The 22,317-nt window shown below is 38.9% G+C and overlaps 1 protein-coding gene across 2 annotated transcripts in view; it reads right to left on the bottom strand.

Moving 5' to 3' along the window:
• LOC134631222 (carbohydrate sulfotransferase 8-like) overlaps positions 1–22,317 on the bottom strand; it is a 169,300-nt gene that overhangs the window by 12,427 nt on the left and 134,556 nt on the right. The window contains exon 3 of one of the 2 annotated variants that reach the window (XM_063479332.1): positions 3,607–3,669. The exons of the other annotated variant lie outside the window; for it this stretch is intronic. Within the exon in view, the coding sequence (XP_063335402.1) occupies positions 3,607–3,669 (63 nt within the window). The remainder of the gene's footprint in view (positions 1–3,606; positions 3,670–22,317) is intronic. 2 annotated transcript variants of the gene reach the window in all.

Raw genomic sequence — 22,317 nt, forward strand, 5'->3', positions numbered from 1 at the left:
TGTGAAAATCTGACGAGCTGGTGATTTCAGTTTACCTGATTGAGCATTGCGTGGGTAGCATGGTAATAGCATTTTAAACTCCCTTTCCTCCAATTTTAACCTTTGAAATATAAAGCCAGTCAAAATGTGGAACATTGTCTCAACATGTAGGTCAAGGGACAGAGGATAAAAATGTTTTACAGTGCCAAATAAAGTGGGACACTATAAAAACAACATAGACTCACATATTGTACGTCATGGTCTGTGTCTTAACTGCTAAACTAAAAAGACTCCACATGAAAGCAGTAGGACTAAAAACAATGAGGATAAATTCTCTATTTCCAACAATTTTAAACAGTTTGTTTCTATAAAAGAAATCCCAAAACAAAACAAAAAGGAATTTTTAAGACTGACAGAAATGATGATTTGATTTATATCGTTATATAGAGAAATATTGACTGAAGTGAAAAATTATCATGATAAGATTTTTTCCCATAATGCCCAGTTCTGGGTCACAGAGGCATCTGTCTAAGCAGAAACACACAGACCTTTCTCTCCTCAGCTAACGGCTCTAAATCTTATACAAGCCAACAGAGATGATGCGCCGTGTCCCTGAAGCCACTATAGGCAGCTGAAGGTCAAATAGTGAGGGCACCCACCTTCATCTGCTGAATGATCGACAAAGCTCCTCCTGCGAGTGGTGGGCCCACAGGAGGGTATACATAGACTTTACCTCCCCCAAGGACCCCCCAAAAAACAACACAATCACGAACACAACACAATCGTGTTTAACATAATAAAGAAAGCCTTTGTGAAACAGATTTAATGGAGACAGTGCCACTGTTCTAGTGGTCTACCAATAATGGCACAAAATATATGTGTAGTGGTCCAAAAGAATGTCTCAACAGATAAAAACAAGATGCCATTCTTTTGGATGAAAATATCTGTCAAGTTGCTTCTTATTGTCATGGTCCTTGGATTTTTGTTGTTGTTGCTGTTATTGGTTTGGGGTTTTGAATTCTTTGGGAATTTGTTTGAGTTTGAGTTTGTTTGGATTTTTATTTTTTTATTTTCAGGTTTGATAGTCGGTTGTTTCTTGTTTCTTGTTTTGGATTTTATATCTTTGTATGTCTGGATTTCCTTCACCTGTGGCCCACTCTCCTTCTGTTTAAATCCCCAAATAATCCTTAGTGTATAATTCTCTTCCATTATTCTTTGCCACAGCACTGTTGTGGTTTTCCATGTCTTACCCTCGATCATCTGAGTTGGACTTTTGTCAATTTGGGACTTTGGTTTTTACTTAAATAAAAGGCTCATCTTTAATTGTGCATTCAGCCTGTGGTGTTCTGAATTTGGGTTCACTACACATTTAACATTGATACTTAGAGAGAGTATATATACAGCAACAAAAACATTCTTGTTTCTTTTAAGCAAAAAAAAGCTCCTGAATCATTGGAAGGTTATATGGCGTCAGAGTTGAAATAGCTCATCTTCATAGACCAGATGACTAAGTTTAATTATTGTTGCAGTTTTGCAGGGTGGTATCTTCTTTTGTATTACATTATTTGGCACTTCACTTATTTTCTTTGTGTCCTAATTGTGCTATTTTAGCCTTTATTGTTTGTACTTTGTTTCCAGTGTAGGATAATTACAAGATTCAGGGTCTGTAATTTTTGCTTTGACTTCTCTCAGCTTTGCTGGAAGTCCTTCTCTTCAAAAGGTTATCGAAAGCTATGATTTGTTAAAGTTGTTTGATTGACACTTGTTGATATTACCGTGATGCTGATAATAATGCCATGATCTTCTGACTTCCTTGGCCATTTTAAGTGCTCTTCAAAGGGCTCAGAGTTAGTGGCATTCATCAATTACATGTTGTTTACAATGTCACATGAAGGCTTCCCTTCCACAACTAACCGAAATCAAGGTCAGCTTCTGCGAGGCCTTGTATATCATCAGGAATGTGCTCTCTCATCAACTGAAATTCGAATGAAAATGATGGCACTCCCTCCAACTCCCAGCCATGTTAAATCATTGTGCCATTCATGTACCATAAATAACACATGGTTTGGCTAATAACTGTCAGTGGCAGACTACAGACTCAACATTCAGTGAGATGAAACCCAAGCTCCGCTATGACGTGAGGCTGTGTTGCTACGCTGACATCTTTGCACTATTTTAATGGCACTTTCTGCTCTGAGACAGTGCGCCTGCGCAGCTTGTGTACTTTTGCTTTGATCATATTGCCCCAGTATGAGTTTATGACTGGGTTAAAAATGCCACTCTGGGAAGTAGCAAGTTGTATTAAGAGTATATTTTCTGATTCTAAATTCCAGTTTGATTTTATTAATTATTTGAAAGCTGGAACTAAAGGCTCTAATTTACTTTATGCTATTAAAATTATTTTGAGTTGTCAACGGAGGACCCTAATCTTTTTTTTTTGTTCTTTTTTACTCTAAACAGATACACTGTTTAGCACTTTAGGAGTAAAACTGCTCATACAGATCCCAAATAATATCATACTGAATTTAATGATAAAGAGAAGCTGTCTCTGTGGGGCAGTGGTAATATATATAAATATGATATGCTTCAGTCTCAGGCTTCTTTTTTTGTGCAATCTTCAGATTCTTTTCTCATGCTGTTAACTCAGGCACAGAACACAGCAGGAGGGGAAATAATGAACTAGGAAGATGGGATGCTGCTGAACGGGGGTATCAAATATAGCACTGATTACCGTTATGACAATTCTTTTTGACAACAATATATTCTCAGAGTCGATCCTACTTAGGGTGCTTTCAAGGTTAGAAGATGCAAAAGCTTCCTAGGGCAGATTTCCATGGAAACAGAGAGCCAGTGAGCTGTGTGTGGGGGTGTGGTGGGAGGTGGCTTGTTTTAATACCGTGTAGAGAAAAGGGCCTGGCAGCTTGCATGAGGAGGGATGTGTAAACAAATGCTACCTGTCAGCTGCAAGCTCAGGGTTAAGTGAATTATCTGGGCTGAGACAAGCTGCAAAGCGGCTTTAATTGGCACATATCTTATTTAGATGCTGCAGAGCTCTTGAACTATAGGCACAGTGCACACACTGCAGTACTCTCTTTATGAACTCCCTTGCCAATGGCAATAGGATGCCTATGGGATACAAACATAGTAAGGAGAGATGTTGTCAAGCTTTTTTTTTAGAATCCTGAAATTTCTTTAAAATTTCCATGAAGTCCTTCTTTGTGCCGTCCTGAAAGTTAAACAGGAATGGTTAGATAAAGAAAAGGATTCCTGTGATGATTATAACAAGACAACCTTTATAGAGGACTTCACCATATCCTCTATATAAGATATTTGGACAATGAGAAAATGTGCAGTTTTTCCTCTGCAAATGACCAGAGTAGATTTTAACTAAAACAGGAAGAATATGATTGAAGTGTAGACTTTTAGCTTTCATTCAATTAGTTAAAAAAATTGCATTAACTGTTTGGAAATTACAGACATTGCAATACATAATTCCTCAATTTCAGAGGCTCAGAAGTATTTATAAATGTAAGGATTCTTTACTATACTTGGTAGAAAATCATTTGCAGTCAATGACTGCTTAAAGTCTAGAACCAAAGGACATGTCCAAATGCTGAATTTTCTCACCTGAGATGCTCTGCCGGGTCTTTAGAGCTGTGACCTTCAGTTGCTGCTTGTTCGTGACATTCTCTGCCAAAACATAAGTTTTGTCTTCAGTAACTGGCCATTGAAGAATACTCTATTTTGCTGTGTTGAAAAACTCTTGGGTTGCTTTTGCTGTTTGTTTTGGGTCATTATCTTTCCCTGTAGAGGTAATTTAAATTAAATGGTTTCCTGGCACTGACCTGACTTTTAAGCATAGTCCACAATTTTCAATAGTGTTAAGGTTTGGCGCTTGGAAAGGCCATTCCAGAACTCCAAAACCAGCTTTGATGTGTTTAGAGTCATTGTAATGTGTCAGCTGTCTAGCTGTTGAGTCTGACCATAAGATTTTCCTCCAGAAGGCATTTGGCTTGTCCATGTGGACAGCTGCAAATTTCAGTTAAGCTTGAGGGTCTCGACTTTGGAGCAGGGTTTTCTTTTTCTTGGTTGGCACCCTCTCAGTCCACGGCAATGTAAAACTTTTTTTTTTTTTAGAAGAAAATACCCTCTTTCTCATATGAGACCTCAGTAAACACTGAAGTTACTTAGTTTTAAATTCATTAGAACCTTAAAATGAGTTTAAGGCTTCATTATTTCCCCCCACAACTTATTTAATACAGCATGAAGTTCTTCTTGCAAATTAAAGTAGACTGTAAAAGTCAAATTCTAAACTAAAATTCTACCATGTGTGGAGATGACTCCAACGGCGCACCTTCTGTTACAAATATTTAGAATATGCAGATGACATGGGGAGTCCTCATTAACTCTGTTGTGGCCTATCAGGAAATCAATTATGGGTTTTCTTTCCTTCCCGTACCTCATGGTCATGGAAACAAAGGAAATGCTGATCAGCTCCTCGTCTACAAATCCGTGTTCTATCATTCACATCACAAATTCACCTTAAAAAATGACCTCATTTACAGCAATCAGAAATAACCTCATTAACATCAACAAACCCTGCCAATATTGGGATTAAATCATCTGTAAACAAAGTACAGCCCTAAATCCTGTATAGCATAAAGTCAGACATTGTGTAAAGTAAATGTATTTGCTTATTTGCTGAGGTTAGAATCACAAGCAGAAACAAATTCCTACACTTTGACACACAATTGACCAAGACTTGCTCTTCCCACTCATATTTGTTGGGATATAACATCTTCTGCCCTTTGTGGAAAGCATGCACAATTTTCACTTCACCCTTCTACTCTGCCTCCTGCTTATAAAGGACAATCACGTACAGAAGGACCTGCATCAGCAAAAGCTTTATTTCCCTTATCCCCACTTCACGTTACATTCAAATAAATAAATACACAGCAAACAAGATCTCCAAAACATTTTAGAACTTGCATATTCAGCTAGTTTGGGCACATCACGTAAACATGGGAGAAGATATTGTTTCCGTACACTGTTGGACCATGGACAGCTCCTGGTGCTGAAACAGAGGCTTGCTTTCCCTGAGAGGAAACTTTACCTGAATAGGAAACTATTAGCTAAAATTGGAACTGGATATACAGACAGACAAACTGTGTTGCCCTCAGTTTTCATGATCCACCATATTTTTTTCCTTCCTGATGGTTCTTAATAAAAAAGAGGTGATGGCTTCGACTGCTTGCTTCAAACAAATACAAAGTACTCAGACCATAATTGCGTACCCTTAGTGGCATATTTTTATTTTTACAAACTCATTTACAGCTTTGTGCACTAGCTCTGAGAGGGATTAGATCACACGCTTGATGACCCCTTTTAAGTTTTTCCACCCATATTTTTCATTTCTTCTAGATTAAAGTCAAAGCGTAATCCTTTTATCACGACCTGTTGGTACACTAGTGGCGTGCTGAGGTGCTGTGATCAGATGCTGCTATGTCTTCGTTAAGCCTCTGTGCTCCCCTGTTCACCTCTATTTGCAGTGAGATTGGGAACTGGAATTGGCCCTGTCACTGTTTACGCTGGCCTCTCATTTGAGTTAGCTTCACGTTCTCTTACACACCCCTTGTTTTGCTGTCAGAGCACTACTGATTACAGCTGGGACTGATGAGTCCAGACATGTGAGTAAAGCACAGGGACCTTGGCTGAATACTAAGTGAATATTTAGGAGGCTGCCTCAACATATTGGTAGATCAGCAACTTTGGTATTCGCCCTGCGCCTACAGTTTATGTCCATACATCATACCATCATGAAAAAAGATAAAAAAGAATAAATCCTGAACCAAGTGCAATCATTATAATCCCACTAAGATCTTGCCCTGATAATTTATGCCTTATTACGCTAAAATACATTAAAACTTCAAAAAATTTGTAATAACAACAAATGCATTAAATGCAACTAAAACTAAAAATTAGATGATAATATTTTAATGCAGTTGATTTGTATGCTGTATGTTATGACATGCATAGGTTCTTTCTCTTCAGCACCCTCTGCTGGTCATAGTGGGAATACTCACAAGCTTATATTTTGGTGGGGTTTTTCTGTGTTCCTGTGGGTAGAGGAAACAGGAAGCTGGTCGCTTGTTAGCCTGCAGAATATGCTGTTTGTCGCCTTAGATGCTCTTTAAAACATTTCTGCCTTGGAGAGTTATTGCTTGTGAGTATTAATGTACAACATGTTTACAAGTTTATTTGGTGCATTTCTATTACAGAGATTTGTTTAGAAACCAGTTATTTCGTCTGTTATGTTTATCTTTGAGGATGCTAAACTCGCTAAATTGTATTGTGATCACTACTGAGTCGCTGTTGATTACGCATACTATATAACAGTGTAGTTCATATCCTAGAAGTGTGAGTTAAAAGGAAAATACATCTTGTAACATTTACTTTGTGTTTGTTTTTAGTTTTACGGGAAGAAAAGGATGTCAATCATTGAACTACTGACGAAGTAAAAAGCCTCAAACTTACTTCCGCCTCCTATGTTCATTGAAACCGTTAGCTGTCTGTCAAGTTGGGCAAAGGGACGCACAATAAGGACAGAACACTGTAGTCAGACAAAGCATTCATGCAGAGAAAATCCACAGATTAAAAAAATTACACAGCCACTCTGGCCAATATTATTTATTTTCTAAAATAACTTTAGCTCTATTGAACTAGATTAGTTTCACTATGACACATAATTGTAACTATTTGGAAAGACAAAAAATTATGACCAGGGGCAAATTTTAGCTGCTAACATTTTTAGCATAGTTCAGCAGTGAACTGTTGGGACTTCACTTTTTAGTGATCTTGTAGTCGCGATTGTTTTGTCCAAGACAACCCACGGGCTAAAGATTACATCACAACCTTGTAAGGCTGGTCAGCATGCAGTAATTTGAATGAAATCACAGGGTTGTAAGAACATTTCTTTCGAATTACATATCGTGCCGCTAACAATGACCTTTATCCCTCCCCACTACTTCAGAGAAACATGTAATTGGACTTGGGAAGGCAGCTTAAGAGTCTTGACACTAAAGTGTAAACAGCTCAGATTGATTAGCTGTCATAAGAAAACATGCATTATGAGGTGGGAATAACAGGAGCGTCACCTGGGTTTATGCCTCCAGGAAACCTTATTTCTCCATCAGTCATTCTTAAGCCATCCATTCTTAAAGGTGAGTCTACCAGCTCACCTTTGGGCTTCAGTCACCCCACAAATAAGAACATTCCAGGCCTTCACAGGAACTCCTGATTAGCTTCAAGCACTTTCTTGTTTTCCTGTTATTGGCTTCAGTTTTCCACTGCATCCCTTCCATTATTATTCTTTCCCCTGCAGATGCTGATCCTTTATTCTGCCCTCCCCTAAGTGTTTTATCTCCTCTCTTCCATTGACTCCCCTCCCTTCCTCTTTAGTGCATCACCTCTAGCTTCCAGACTCCAACCTATAATTTCCTCTTTCGCCTCTCTATGCCCTTTGTGCTGCACTCCAGCTACATTCGTGATAACCGGTAAAAAAGCAAAATAGCACCAAACAATAAACAGAACTACAGACCTACAACTTTTGTATAGCTAGAGCTACAACTGTTACAGCAGCAGATTTCTCACTTTGTTCAGTCCTGCACAGATAATGAAAATAAAAGTTCCCTTCGTAAATGCATTTCTTCCACAGAGGCCTGTAGTCTCACAGTGCTGTGTGTGGTGGGGCTCTGACAGGCAGTGAAGTGTATGTGAACATCTGAGCAGAGCAGCACTTACTCAGCCCCTCACAGCTCTGTGCTAATGAGAGGTGTGTATGTGTGTATGTGAATGCTGCAAAGGGCTGTCACATTGACTGACTGACACTCCTTTATGCCTGAAATAACTCTTACACACGTCAGGTGGATGTTGCCCCAAGGTCCCCGGAGCTGAGGTGTCATTTAAGAAACGCAGCCTACATACTGCCGACTACCAACCCACTGCTGTGCCTATTGAGGAGAAAACAAAACAAGAACTAAAGCGGCACTGCTGGGGCAAATTCTAAGACTAGATAAGACCAAAAATTGCTGAAAATGTGCAGCTAATCTGTCATTGCTTATGCAATTTCTTTTTCTTTTTTTGTTTTTTAACACCAAAACACTGAAATGACTGATACACTGCTTCAGGATGTTTTGCATGCCACACTTAGGTTTGTGTTCTCCAGTGCAGAGATCCAAACTAGCATTATGTTCACATCATCTGTCTAAGCCTCTGCTCTTTGCTCTGTACTGCCTACTGCACCAATAAGCAGAAGCAATACAAAAAATCTTCCTGTCATGAATCTGACACCTAGCAGCTGACTGCAAAACATTGCCGAGTAAACCACTATGGAGTATGAATTCAGTTTGCAAGCATTTTATATTTTATTTCTTTCTTTTGCTTTCCATGCAAAGCACCAGGCCAGGTATTCAAATATACAGTCTTGCTCTGACAATCTGCTGAAAACCATCCATAGCAAAACATCTTCGATCCAACAGTACACTCCTGGTCTCAGACTGAGTCTGTCTGATTACCTGGTTTCAGCATTTAAAATACTCATTGAGCCCCAAGCCCTCCCTCGTTCTGCTATCTCAGACTCCTTTCTTCTCCCTGTCAGGGAAAATGCCAGAGAGGTGCAGTGAGAGCCGTGCTCCGCTCCCAGCGCTGGTAATTTGACAGCGAGCAGAGAGGGTGCAGAATAATTGGAATAGCATTTGCGTGTCAATGTGACACTGACGAAAAGAGCTCAACATTTAACGTCAGAGGAAAAACGGAAAGTCAGAGATTCCTGGAATAGATTTCACAAGTTGTCTAGAAGTAGTGGGTTAATCAGACAAACTAGACAACTGGCCTTTTGTCAGAGCTGTTTGTGTCTGATGCTCTGAGAGAACAGACTGGAGCAACAGCAAATGATGATTCTGGCCAAACAGTGGTCTTCTGAACAACAAGCCAATTCTGGCCAGAGTTGGGAATTGGTGATGGTTTTAATTGGACTCAACTCAGTGGGACAGATGCATTGTGAGACAGTTGGATGATATGACTGGCAGCTTTCATGGAGTGATATATTTCCGAGTGATGTGTCACATAAATTTCGGCAACAATGGTGCTTTCGTACAATTTAGACAATAGAGGCTGGCAAGTTGAAGAGACATATTAATTTTTCTGAGCCTGAGTTTGTGTTCCACTTCCTGTAAGAAAGGTCTACATTAAAAACTCATTGCGTAACTTATCATCAAGAGGAAGACAAAACTTTACGACTACAGGTTACAGCTCACAGGATGGTGCTGGCTTTCCAGTGAAGACAACTTTTTGTCCCTCTTGTCATACTGGCTGCTGCTGCCAGTCTTGGAACTGTAGGACAGCAGTGTAATGAGCAGGATTACCAAGGGAGACTGGCAGGAATAGTACGGTATCAAAGGAAATCCAGTCAGTGAGGGATATTCAGACAGCAGTCCCATTCTTTTATTCATTGCCTGCGTGCCCAGAATGACTCAGCTCACTCTCCTGCTGTCAAACCCTGTCATTATCCATTAGTGTGTTTCTGTCTCGCCAGGGACCGCCCACTGCTACCGCTGGCATGCACGAGAAGGTGAATTAATGTTTGTGTGTGCGTGTGTATACGTTATGATCAGGTGCACATATAGAGTATGGTGTGCAGTCATTTGTGCTTGTTCACTCTGTGTACACACCTGAGGTTAGAGTTTGCCCTCGAGACTGCTGGTAGTGGGCAGGATTTCTGCCACGATTGTTGTAACACCGAGACTTTGATAAGCGGTATCAAAGCCTTCATTAAGACTATTCAGAGAGATGGAAAAGATAGATACCCTGCATGTGTGTGTGTTTATTTTTTTACAATGCCATGCATAACTTCTATATTTAGCATTTCTGCCATTACATGAAGGAAAGTGTTGTTAATTAGATCCTGACTAAGTGCTCTGACAAGTGGTGCAGCTATCCCACCTTGGCTTTGTCTAAATTGGATGGGTAGGAGTCAGAGAAAAAAAAAATCAACCAAACTAAAAACTAAAGAAAACAAAACAAAAAACTGAAAACAAACATAACAAAACAACTATTAAGTTATAACAACACAAAACAAGATTTTGTGTTGTTATAACTTAATACATTGAAAATTCAAGTCATTTTTTTGTCCATTTTAACTTATATTCTTAGAATGGAAGCTATTTTCTAGGTCCCATAGAATTTGTCCTCAGCAATCAAAGTTTTTCTATCTGTATGATGGACATCGTGTCACCTGTCTACCTCAGGAAGTTTGGTACAGTTCCTGCATCCATTTCTATATAACTTTAAAGTATATGCATAATCTATCCTAATTGGCAAGGTGGAAATCTGTGCAAGCTCTATCACAACAACCTTTATTAAATTGCAGATGGTTCTTAAATTTCATAACATGTAGGTAGAGTATATCCAACTTTTATGTTGCCCTGTTTGTGACCCTCTGTAAGCCACTTTTTAAAACATGTTTGCAAGTTATTTAAATGTCCAGTGCCACTATTGCTGGGAGTGCTGAGGCATGCTGTATCATTGTATGTAATATACACAGAGGCAAATTTCTGCAAGGCCAGATTGCTGAAATTGTTCAGCTGCTGTACAATCAAAAATTTCAGTAGCAGAAAAAAAAATGCAATTTCGTTTCATCTTGCTGTACAGGAAAAAAACTGATTCATCGAGAAATGCACTCATGAGAATTGCAATTCTGTCAAGTTGCAATTTCATGTACTCATGTGAAACTTCAGTTTGTGTTGTGACTATATGATGTAAGGGTGTGTGTGTGCATTTGTGTGTGTGTGTGTGCATTTGTGTTTGTGGGTGTGTGTGTGTGTGTGAGAGATAAGAAGGCTAAGAAGGCTAAGGAGGCTGGGCCTTAGGCGTTCCTCCTCTCCTCTCTGCTGTGTTCCCTGAGGAGGGCAGGCAACGGGCCAGAGCTGGCAGGCAGGTAGAGATCCAGATAAGACGGACAGAAAGAGAGAAGGGGATGTGTGCATCAGTGCGTGTGTGTGCGCGTGTAAGTCAAGGTGGGAGGGCAAACCTATATCTTGTCAGAGAGAAAAAAAGAAGAGTAAAATCTGATGAGGGAAAGTCAGGAAGAAGGAAAAGTAATGGAGGACAAAAACCGACACACGCAAACACACACATACATGAAGGCACACACAGAGAAGTGAGACAGATATGATAGAAAAAAGCAAAAAAAAAAGTCTTGACAGGTAACAGAGGATCAAGGAAAAGAGAGCGATGGAGTGAGGCTGAGATGTAATAGAGAAAGGGACAGAGACAGAGTGATGGAGTCAAAGGGTGAGAGACAAAAGGGAAAGAAAGTGAAGAAAGAAACTAGCAGAGAAAGAGAGCATAACTGAAATGGAGCGAGGGAGTTTCATGTCAGTAGTGAATTCTTTCAGGCCTTCTGTGTCCAGCTAAGCGGAAAGTCAACTTTTGCCATCTGTAACACACAACCTCAACGCAACACCAGTGATGGTGTGATCCCTTTTTTCAGTGAAAAGTAGAGCTATATGAGTAAGTACATTTATTTTGATAATTCCAAATCTGTCATCTAATTAGCTACTGGCTGATTACAGTCAGAAATAAAGTGGAGGACCCTGACTGTAAGGAGTGAACAATTACACGCCATCACTGGAAACTATGATACCTATACACTGAACCAACAGTTTTGGCATATTTCAAACTGAGCTGAATAAAAGAAGGAAACTCAATGCAACAAATAATGCCGCTAATTACTTTACATTAAGTACAGTTACTGAAGTGGTGAAATGCTTTGTACACACACACACACATCCACATGGATACATAGACATGCACTTAAAACTCTTGCCAGTTGTCTTACGTTTTATTATTAATCAGCACCTCACATCATGTGTGTCATGTTTTTCCAAATCTCTAGTGCATATGTGCTTCCACCCATATTAAGAGTGACAAAAATGAGCTCAATATATTCATTTAGTCTTTATAAACTAGGAAAATTAAGAAAATTGTGTTATTCACAAATCTCACTCTAACTTCCAAATGTTTCCTCAAATTTTATTTTCCTACATAATGTATCTTCAAAGGATAAATCATCAACCTATTAAACTACTTGCTGAGAGATTATAAATGAAGGAATTGTTTATTTATTTTCTATTTTTCCTGAAAATGACATTCACAGATGTGCATTTCTCATAATTCAGATTTTTTTAATACACTGTTTCTCTTGTTTTGTTTTTGTTTTTGTTTCTGTTATGTCCACTGACTTCTGTCTTTTTTGAAACAGAGCTGTCTGTCTCCAATGTGTTCCAGGTTTATTCTGTAACACCTCCAGATGCCTCATCACCTACACCTGAACACCATCTGGTTGTCAGTGGAGCACACATCCAGCTTGAGAGTCCCTGCCATTTGGCCACTGAACTGCATGCTGAGTGGGTGCTACTGTTGCGTTTTCTTTGGCATCGGGTAGAATTGTGTTTTTGCTGATAACCTGCTTAAACCTTTATCTTTTGTATTAGCTACATTTGGCCTTGGAGACCCACTTTTGCCTTTGACATTATTTAGCTTATGTTTACTGATAATTACTGGACTGTAAATGAACGGCATTTTATTGCTACACTGAAAAAAAAATGCAAATAGGGATTTTGGGAAAGGGTTTTGCTATTACATTGTTATTTCCCATGGTACCTATTAAGAAAAGGTTGTAACAATATCATTCAGTATATTCTCAGTAAAAAACAAACACCCACACTTGTGTGTTATGAGCACCCACAGGAATGAAAACTGATTTAAATATTTACTTTAAGATGCAAGGCAAGTAATGTAACAAGAACTCAGTGTTCTAGTTCCTAAAGAAATTTCAGAGCAACTGCAGACAGCCAGCAATCGGTGCCACTGCTACATTGTAATTGTGTAGAATGAAAACCAAACAAAGTGCTTTCTCTCCAATAGTCAATGTATCCTTAGTTTGTTAATGTACAGAGCTCTGAGGAATGAAGGCAACCATCCAAAAATTCTGGTGTCAGAGTGGGAGGCTGATTTACTGAAAGTGGTGCACGCTATTATAAAATTGGGTACTCTTTGTCCCATAAAATGATTCAGTGCAGCTTTGCCATGTCATTTGTCACAGATTGTCCTTTGAAATGAAAGAGAGAAAAATAAGAGCTTCTGTTTTACAATTTAATCACACAAGGACAAAACTCACTTTTCTGCAATTGCAATCACTTGTCCATCTGTACATTTAAAGCAACAAGCTGTTAGTGCAAGTCGAGAGAAACTGACTGAAAGTCAGAGAAATATTGCCCATTCTTTTAACGGATTAGTAATAAAATTCAGGCAGGCAAAGGTTAGATGGAGTTAATAAAGAAAGCAGAGAAATGTGAGACAACACCAAATAAGTTTCACAACGCATCATAACTTTAGAGACTGGATCACATATAATGGTGGAAATGTTTTGAGAATGAAGTTTGCCTTTATTTCTGGACATTTTTAGAGAGGCAGAGAAATATAGGTCTAATAGACAGATAAGCTTCACTTTGTGTTGCTGTGTGTTGCAGAAAATGGACACTTTAATACTTTAACTCCACACCCAGTCTTGTTAGGTTAAAACTATGTAGCTTCCTCAACATGTTATTGTGGTACTCGCTGTTTGAGGCTTCTGACCTAAAACTTTAAGCTTATTTTATCATTGCACTCACAGCTTCTGTGGAATGTGTACAATGAAAAAGTGAAAGTAGATATGCCTTCCCCTACTGTGGCTGCCTGCTTTTATGGCAGAATCTTTTTGTCTTGTTTTGTAGTGTACTGCGCTGTGAGACTGTGCTGCAGAACTTGACTGGTTTCTATACTCTCAGTAGGCGGATCGACTGACAGCTCTGATGTTGCATGAAAAACAGGTTCGACTGATGAGGGCTCCGGCCGAGCGGGAGTTGGGCCGGCGGTGCGTTGCAAGAACGTTGGCTCTATGGGAGATCTGTGTTATTGAATGGGGCTCACTTTGAACTCGGCACTTGCTCAGTAGCTGACAATGGACTTATAACAAATGTACCAGTTCTTCAGTTTATGCAATGTCAACAGCCAGGACAGAAGCCCTGGTGGGCTGTACAGGGGATGTGGGGTGTAAACAAAAAAAGGAAGAAAATCAAGAGTTTGGGAGACAGAAAGATGTAGAGAGGCGCGTGAGTGTGGTAGTGAAAAATCTCACACCAAGGGGCAGAGTGAGAGAAACAGAGATAAAAAGAAATGAGAGAAATGGAGAAACAAAAGGGAAAGAAGCACAAGGCACAGAAACAGAATACCAGTGGAGTACAGCAATACAATATGTGACCCAAATATGACAATGAAATTAACTACAAAGAGAAGTGGGTAGAGATGAGACGCTCTCATGGGCCTCTCACACTGTAATTATTCATGAACTATGGTCAGTCGTTCATATGGAGTACCTGTTAACCACATGCTGATCTGACATCAGTTACACTTATTTTACTACTATTTATTTGAATGCTTATAAAAAACACTTAAAAGTTTTATTATTTTTAAACACAGTTTTCACAATAATCTTTCAGCATCACATATATATATTTTCTACTAATTAGACTCAGCCAGTAATTAACCACACACACAAAGCAAACATTTGCCTGCATTTTCAAAGTCCTGTCTGTATTTTATGCAGACAGTACTTTGACTTTTATGTAGTATTATCTTGTACTCAGAGCTGGACTCAGAGCTGGACTAGAGCATATTTAAGGTTTACTTAGAGAGGCCTTTAGAGATGTCCATCATGTATTTTTAGGTTGTAACTTGTAGTCATATTTAACCAATCCTATAAACCTATCAGAATTATATTTCAAACTAAACAGTAGTGACGTTTGTAGGGTTACTGAAGTTGGGCTTGCTGGAATATAATGATGTGCTACATGGTGGCTAGCTACACAGCTATGGTTAGCATAATATAAACACATTAGCACAGTAAAGCTGGGGGATGAACCCTAACTTTTTTCGACTTAAAAAAAAAAAGGTGCTGCCTATGAATCGTGCTAGTAAAAACCGAGAGTTGCCGACAGTGATGACTGACTTTTTCCAAGGGCTTGTTCAGATTAAGTAGAACAAGATACATAACATGAAACATGTTATGTACACAACAGCCTTAATAAACGCAGAGTAGTTTGGACCTGGAAGCAGAGTAGCAGGGAACAACTGGATAGATTCCAGACTTCAAAGACCACAAGCAATAAAATTAATTCATGAGTAAAATTATTACAATTAAATAGAAGTTTTAGATAGCTGGGCTTTTTTTTAATGCATATCACTATTTGTGAGGCAAAATTGACTGTGCTGCGTTGTGTCCCAGCAGGGTTTGAACATCAGATTGAGCTTCATGCCTATGCATCAGGAAACATCTTGTCACGCTGCTTAATCCATTAATCTGTCCTGTGCATCAGTCTAATAGAGAACCATCCGTAGCAAGTGTACGTGAACAACACAATGCAGATGACATCAGGATGATGAGCTGTCAGGGAGGTGATAGACAGACTTGTAGGCAACAGCAGCTGAAAGTTAAAAGGATACAGCCGATTGCTCACTGAAGAGAGAGAGAGAGTGGAAGCAGCGAACTACCTTGCCAGCCATCCTGCCTAATGATTGCGGCCCACAAACCCACATACCAGGATAGATCAGCCTTGTGTCACGTGAGGGCAGCATTATTAATGACACGCACTTAAAACCTTATTACAGGCCCAGCTCTTGGGCACGCCTGATGGCTCAGAGGTTCAGCCAGGCAGAGATTTGCCAGGTAATGAATAAATGACACGCTTAACCAATCCACAAAAATAATATTTTGCCACATTAATAAAAGAAAGAAAGAAAAGGAGAGTTTATAAAAGTGGAATACGACTTTCCATATGAAGAACAATTGCAGCCGTGTTACAATAATCACTGTCAGATGGTGGTAATGAACAGGTGAGATTATGGGCTGATGTGATAATATTATTCCCCATGGCCAATTTTTATATTCAAAGAAACTTAAATAGCTGAAGTATGACATGGCTATAGACTTAATACCTGTCATTAATCTTCACAATGCTTCCACAGAAAATGGATGAGAAATTCAGTCGGCTTTTCATTGTAGGTGCCTAAAGAGATGGTCAACCAAAGGCAGGGAGCTATTCAGCTGTCATCAATATTAGCCCCTTTCATGTCATGTGTTTTGTTAAGCTGCACTAATATATTTAAATTAACAATGGGTTGAATTACTGTGTATGAAAGTGTCACTGGAAATGACAAATTGACAGGGGGTTATTACTGAACTTTGCAGTTCCCTGAAGCTTTAGAGAACATCTCTTAGCTATTGGTTTTGGTTTTGCTTTATATTTTATTTTTCCAAAGTCAGAACAGGTCTTTTGTAATATTAGTTTTGAAGGTAACTTCTTACAGCTTTACCCAATGACAAAAGTAACTCATTATAGGACTTTCACATTAACAAAAAATGATTAACTTTTGGAATTTTGCATTTTCAGAGTGTTTCACATACACATATTGTACAGTACCCTAGTCTACATGTACTTGTGAGGGGACTGACTTTAACTTTTTCCATGGAGAGATGATGTTGGCACTGTTTCCTCCACCACATAACATCCATCCATCCATCCATCCATCCATCCATCCCTTCTGCTGCTTATCGAGTGCTTGGTCATGGGGCAACAGCCTAAGCAAAGAAGTGCACTGAGGTGTTCCATACCAGCTGGGAGGAGGCCCATATAGCATGCAGTAAGCTTGTTAATTTGAGTGACAGCTTTAACTGATACATTGCATATTCAAAGCTTTAGCAACTGCATCATTCTCCTCCTGAATGGACCCTGTCACTTGTTTGTGGGGGTGTACTTAGCTTGCAGGTGTTTCTTCAAAATTGTGAAAAGGAGCTCCTCAGTAGCTGACAGCCACCCACTATTACCCTGGCACAAAATAATATGAATACTTAAACAATGTAAGGGCAGTCCTTTGCCATCTTGCTAGTAAAAATGACTGACAACAACTGACACAGGACTCCAGTAGCACGCAGCTCTATCAATGAGTCAAGCTTTATTCTGTCATAAGAAAAGGAACAGAGACATGTTGAAACCCATTAAACAGCTGACTGTAATAGTGGTTAACTGATTTCTTGAATTGCAAAATACGACGTTACATTACTTGTCATAAATAAAAATGTTTCCGACTACTCTTATTTAAGTGTAACACTAGTCAGAAGCTAAGAATACTCAGAACTGAATGAGTGTTTTAAAAGAAATGTGCTCCCCCTTCATGTCGACCAATTCTGCTGTACGTGAAGAATGTGGGCTTATGTATTTTTGTAATCAAGGAACATCTTAGCAACAGCATTCTTTATTCATTTCTATATCATCTTAATTGCTTTTCTAGGTTTCATGCAGCAAAATTGCAGAATAAACTTATCTTGCTTTTCCACTTGGTAGACATCAAATTCACACTTGCTGTATTTGTTTTTCTGCCAGTGAACCCTTTGCAATTTTTCCCTCTCTAACTCAGTTAACATGGAGGGCATTGTAGAGCTGCAATAAAACTCTGCACCAGTAGTCAGAGAGGATACAGGAAGTTTTAAGTGTTATTTGGGTTGGGTTGCACCCTTCATCTCGCACAGTGCTCTGTAGTAATTGCGCTGTTTGCCAGCATGGAACAAGTGCCTCCTGTTGAGTGTTTCCATCATTTTGAAGGTTATGGCACTTTGATGTAACATGAGCTGCGTCATTTGAATATCTAATGCCACATCCTGCATTTCAGGTGGTTCTCTGGTGTACAACTGAATAGTAAAAAAAAAGAACTACGGAATATTGTAAAAAAGATAAAAACCTAGTGATTCCTTAGTAATGTGTTAAAAAGTGACCAAATATAGGAATTTTTTGGTCACAGGGATATAGCTGAATTATAACTGTCCTGCAGTTCAAGTATAATGCCACAGAGAAAGTGTTTGCTAATAAACAGTATAAACGCATTAATATAACAATCAAAATGGTTTTAATAAACTTTAAATGTGACAAATAAATGGAATAAAGAAGTAGAGCCTGTGTTGCATTAACATGTGCGCTTTTCTAAAAACTGTATTATTAAATTAAATGCAGGATATGTGTACCAGACACTTATTCTCACTCTGCTTATATTTACACTGTAAGAGCCAGATACTAGTCACTACAGCACAAGCTGTCTGTACTGTCCTTTTATGCCCATTGCTTTCTTTTATGTCTTTTTTGATCACTTGCTTGGTGATGCTGATTCTCTGTTATCAGGGGCACGTTCAGTGTAGAAAACATGAACAATACTTTGCTATGGTTTCCAGACTGAGGTATCTTTTGTTTCATTAAATGCTTTTCCAGACGCTTTTTTGAGTCAGTTACAACATGTATATACTATATGCTAGATTAAAAAGTATATGAAATGAACAACATCATTAAAAAAATGTTTTGCTAGGGCTGAATGCAGACAGCTCCATTTTAACTCTTTCCCCGCCAAAGTCATAAAATGTTTTCCAGGTCATTAAAAGGCCACAAACAAAGATCACATAATTTGAATTCAATTTTTTAAGGCAATTTACTTGTTCATTTTTTAACTGACAAACTTGAAAATGAAAACATTTTTCTTAACCTTTTATTAATAACTTGCTTCAGCCCATTTGCAGTACCTTGTAGAGCCACGATGTAAAAAAAAAAAATTCAAAAAAGTGATAACATTTTTTTTATAAGCTAGTAGCAATGTGTGCTTAAAAAACATGGTCTTAAAATGCTGCTCTTCATAGACCATTGTAAATTATGCCACAGAATAAAATGGCACAATGTGCTGTGTAGCAGGTAGGAGGAAGGACCTAAATGCAGGACTCGAACAGAGAAACGTAACTTAAAACAGCAGCTTTATTGCTGGAAAAAACACTCCAAAAAATAAACTTGTGAAAAACAAACAAAAACCCTGGACATGGAAACTAGGAACTGATACCACTAGGAAACAGGGAGCACAGAGCCAACACACAGCATGGAAAGGGTATGACGTGACATCTAACAAAGAAAAACAAAGGGGTTAAATACACCAGCGAGTAATGAGGGAAATGGAAAACAGGAGGAAAGCACAGCTGGGATTAATCTGACATAAGGAGACACAGGAAGCAAAGCAGGATATACTAACATAGGACACGGATTACCAAAGTAAAATAGGAAGTACAAGAGAATTCACAATAATGCAGACTAGACACTGAGCCGTGGAACCATGACAGACCTGGGAACAGAGGAAACATGAAGCACAGAGACAAAAGTGAATAGACGTGGAACACAGTGAAGGAACAGAAACAAAACAAAAAAACCCTAGAAACCAGAACTATCATTTCAATACAAACAGAAAACCATAATCCGAAAAGTATAACTTAAGTCAAAAAAATACAAACACTGGGTCACCAGACCCAGTGCTGTGACACAATGTCAACTCAGAAAGGCAATTATTGAGCTTCTTGGGGATTTCCATGTTCCTTTCTGTGTTATGCGCTGTTTTTTTTAAGTTCATGTAAAAATTTCACAAAGTTACAAAACTACCCCAAAGGGAGAAGATACATTGTTGCTAGTCCAGGCTTTTTCCCCACTACATATCTATATCACAATGTAACAAATTCTTACAATACCAGCCTAGCAGCTAGACTGGCACATGTTCAAACAATGAACGTCCAAAGAGACAGAAGCTAAAGAGGAGAGTTTCAGGCTTTGGGTGAAAAGTGCTGCTTCAGTGGTGCGTAGTGTGAGAAAAATATACTTTTTTTTTTTTTTTTTAGCATTAAAGCATATAAACCTATTGCTTTACGTGCTTTAACGTGAACCTGTAAATAAGTAGCATAAGACCTCTTTAACAATCACAAATCACATTAGTATAAATGTGACCTGGCTGTCAGTGCTAAACGAATAAACGATTTGACCTAACTAAACAATCTGGAGAACATACTAGTAACAACGCTTCCCATTAGCTCTTATTTAGTGTGTGTTTGCTGCTAGTCCATAGGGTTTCCATCCATCATACAGAGGCCTATAATCCATAACCGCCAAAGATTACAGGCAACTGTACATCTGCTAATTAACCTTGATTGCAAATGAAACCTGGGAGGTATCATTCATTACAGCAGGATATACACAGGAGCTCAATTCAGATGTTTCAGCCTGTGACAAACAACACATAGGGGAGGCTCTTTTCTTATTTATCAGCCCTTCATATTTAGGTTCCAATTTTCTTTGTTCCTCAAGTTTAGCAGTAGAAGGGATATTGTTTTCACAGTGATACGGTATTAACAAATAAATAAATAAATAAAGGAGCCAGAACTTGATATGATACTAAAGTGAGACATTTGAAAGTTAAGATGAGCAGGGGAGAAATATTATCAGCTTCATAATAGCAAATAGCTTACTTCTTTTCTTCTCTTCATCTCAGGCCTAATGATTTGTTTCATACCAGTATCTACTCCTGTTTTCCTTTTCATGCGCATTATACTTTTTCATTTGGTGTCTTCAAATTTCTCTGAAACCATAAAGAAAAAGTTGATATCCATCTAACTTTTGGCCTCATATCAAGTAGAAAAAAAAAAGTTGAATCCCTAGAGAAGCGCTGTAGGACAGACTGTGTCACGATCAAAAGACACTGAACACATTATCAGCTTCTTTTTCTTTTCTCTTTGCTTTGTCTGATGAAATGTGAGACAGATAAGGGAATAGTATTACTATTGGCAAGCTGTCTCCAAGTTGATGGGCAGCTTTTGATATTGGTGGTTTTGAACAAAATGAATCACTTTATCTCTTTAGGAGACAGCAATGTGGGCTGTAGAAACAATCCTGATGTCTCCAGTGTTACATTTTCATTACAGTAATTTAGTTGATGTGCTAGTTTGGAGCAACTCATCGTGACTGCAGCAATGAAATAAGCTTTAATTCCTACATCTCTTGAATCTCAGCCTTGTGTGCCAACACCAGCGTTCTGAGTTTGATAGCAGGAGCCAGAAGGAGCCGTGTGGGAGGAGTGACATGGATGAGTTTGTGCAGGGTGATGACAGGACGCTGCAGCTTTTAGAATTTTTCCACTTCTGTTTAAGTGACGATGAGAGAAAATCTAAAACTATTACCGTACAATAAAGGATAGAAGAGGACTCCCCCTCATTGTGACCCCTTATGCAACCTCTTAACATACATGTCTGGATTAGAAAAAAGTATAGCCACAAATTCCATACAACACTGTGTGTACTCCAGTGATGGAATTGCACCAAAACAAGAGAAAGCAATAAAAGTCAGTATGAGTGATGCCAAGACAGGGATCACAACCCTTTTTGAGTCTATATCCTACAGCTCAGAGTGCTGTAAAAGGTCAGCTCTGCTTTCACCGGAGGCGGCTGGAACTGGATTGAGTCCAATGCAACTGGTGTGAAGAGAGCCCGTGGAAGGGCAAATCATCCTGACCTGCCAGCAACCCCCACTATGTGGGCGCCACTCACAGTCTTTGGTCATCTTTTCTTCCATTTCTGTGTTTGCTTCTTTTCACAGCTCTTACTGGGAAGCTGTTTAATATGCAAACAAATGCACGTGCACACATGCACAAAGAAAGCCATCTGTTGTGAGATGACTCATTGGAGTAATAATTCTGGAGTCACCTCCTCCAACTGTTTTTGAGTATCTTAGAAAAATCATTCATATTAAATATATAAAGAGATAGAATTGATACAATGAAAGAAAGAAGGGAAATGCATCACTGCAGTGGGTGTGGCTAAAGAGCCTTTGGGTGATACTGACATTTTGCCACAGAGAGAGAATTCATATAGCAGGTCTCTAACATTTCTGTTGTAAAGGGCTTTTAGGAAGAGGAGCGTATTGTGGTGTAGCAGGATAAATGCCACCCACAAAGGCCGCTGTTTCCCTATTTTCTTTTATACCAAATTGAAAGGTCCTTCAAATATTCATAAACATTGCCTTCAAAAAAAGAAAAGCTGAAGTCATCTCCTCACCACCACACAGTGGGCTATAATTGCTGTGAGGCTGAAATGCAGAATTGTTGGCAGTTTGGCGAGGCTGGAGGATGTTTATTCAGGATAATGCCACCTTTTCCACAGCATTCTGGAGCAAGCAAACACTTGAGTTACATGGTCATTGATTGTCAGTGTATAGGTCTCTTCTTAGACATCCTGCATTTGTATAATAGCACCTGCAAATGCATTCTCATGCTTGGGTGAATTCTGAAGCTATCAGCACGATCTCTGTAAACGTCAATGAGGAAGTGTGATTAAGTGATTAC

The sequence above is a fragment of the Pelmatolapia mariae genome, linkage group LG1, assembly GCF_036321145.2.
Source record: "Pelmatolapia mariae isolate MD_Pm_ZW linkage group LG1, Pm_UMD_F_2, whole genome shotgun sequence".
In the NCBI taxonomy this organism is placed as follows: Eukaryota; Metazoa; Chordata; class Actinopteri; order Cichliformes; family Cichlidae; genus Pelmatolapia; species Pelmatolapia mariae.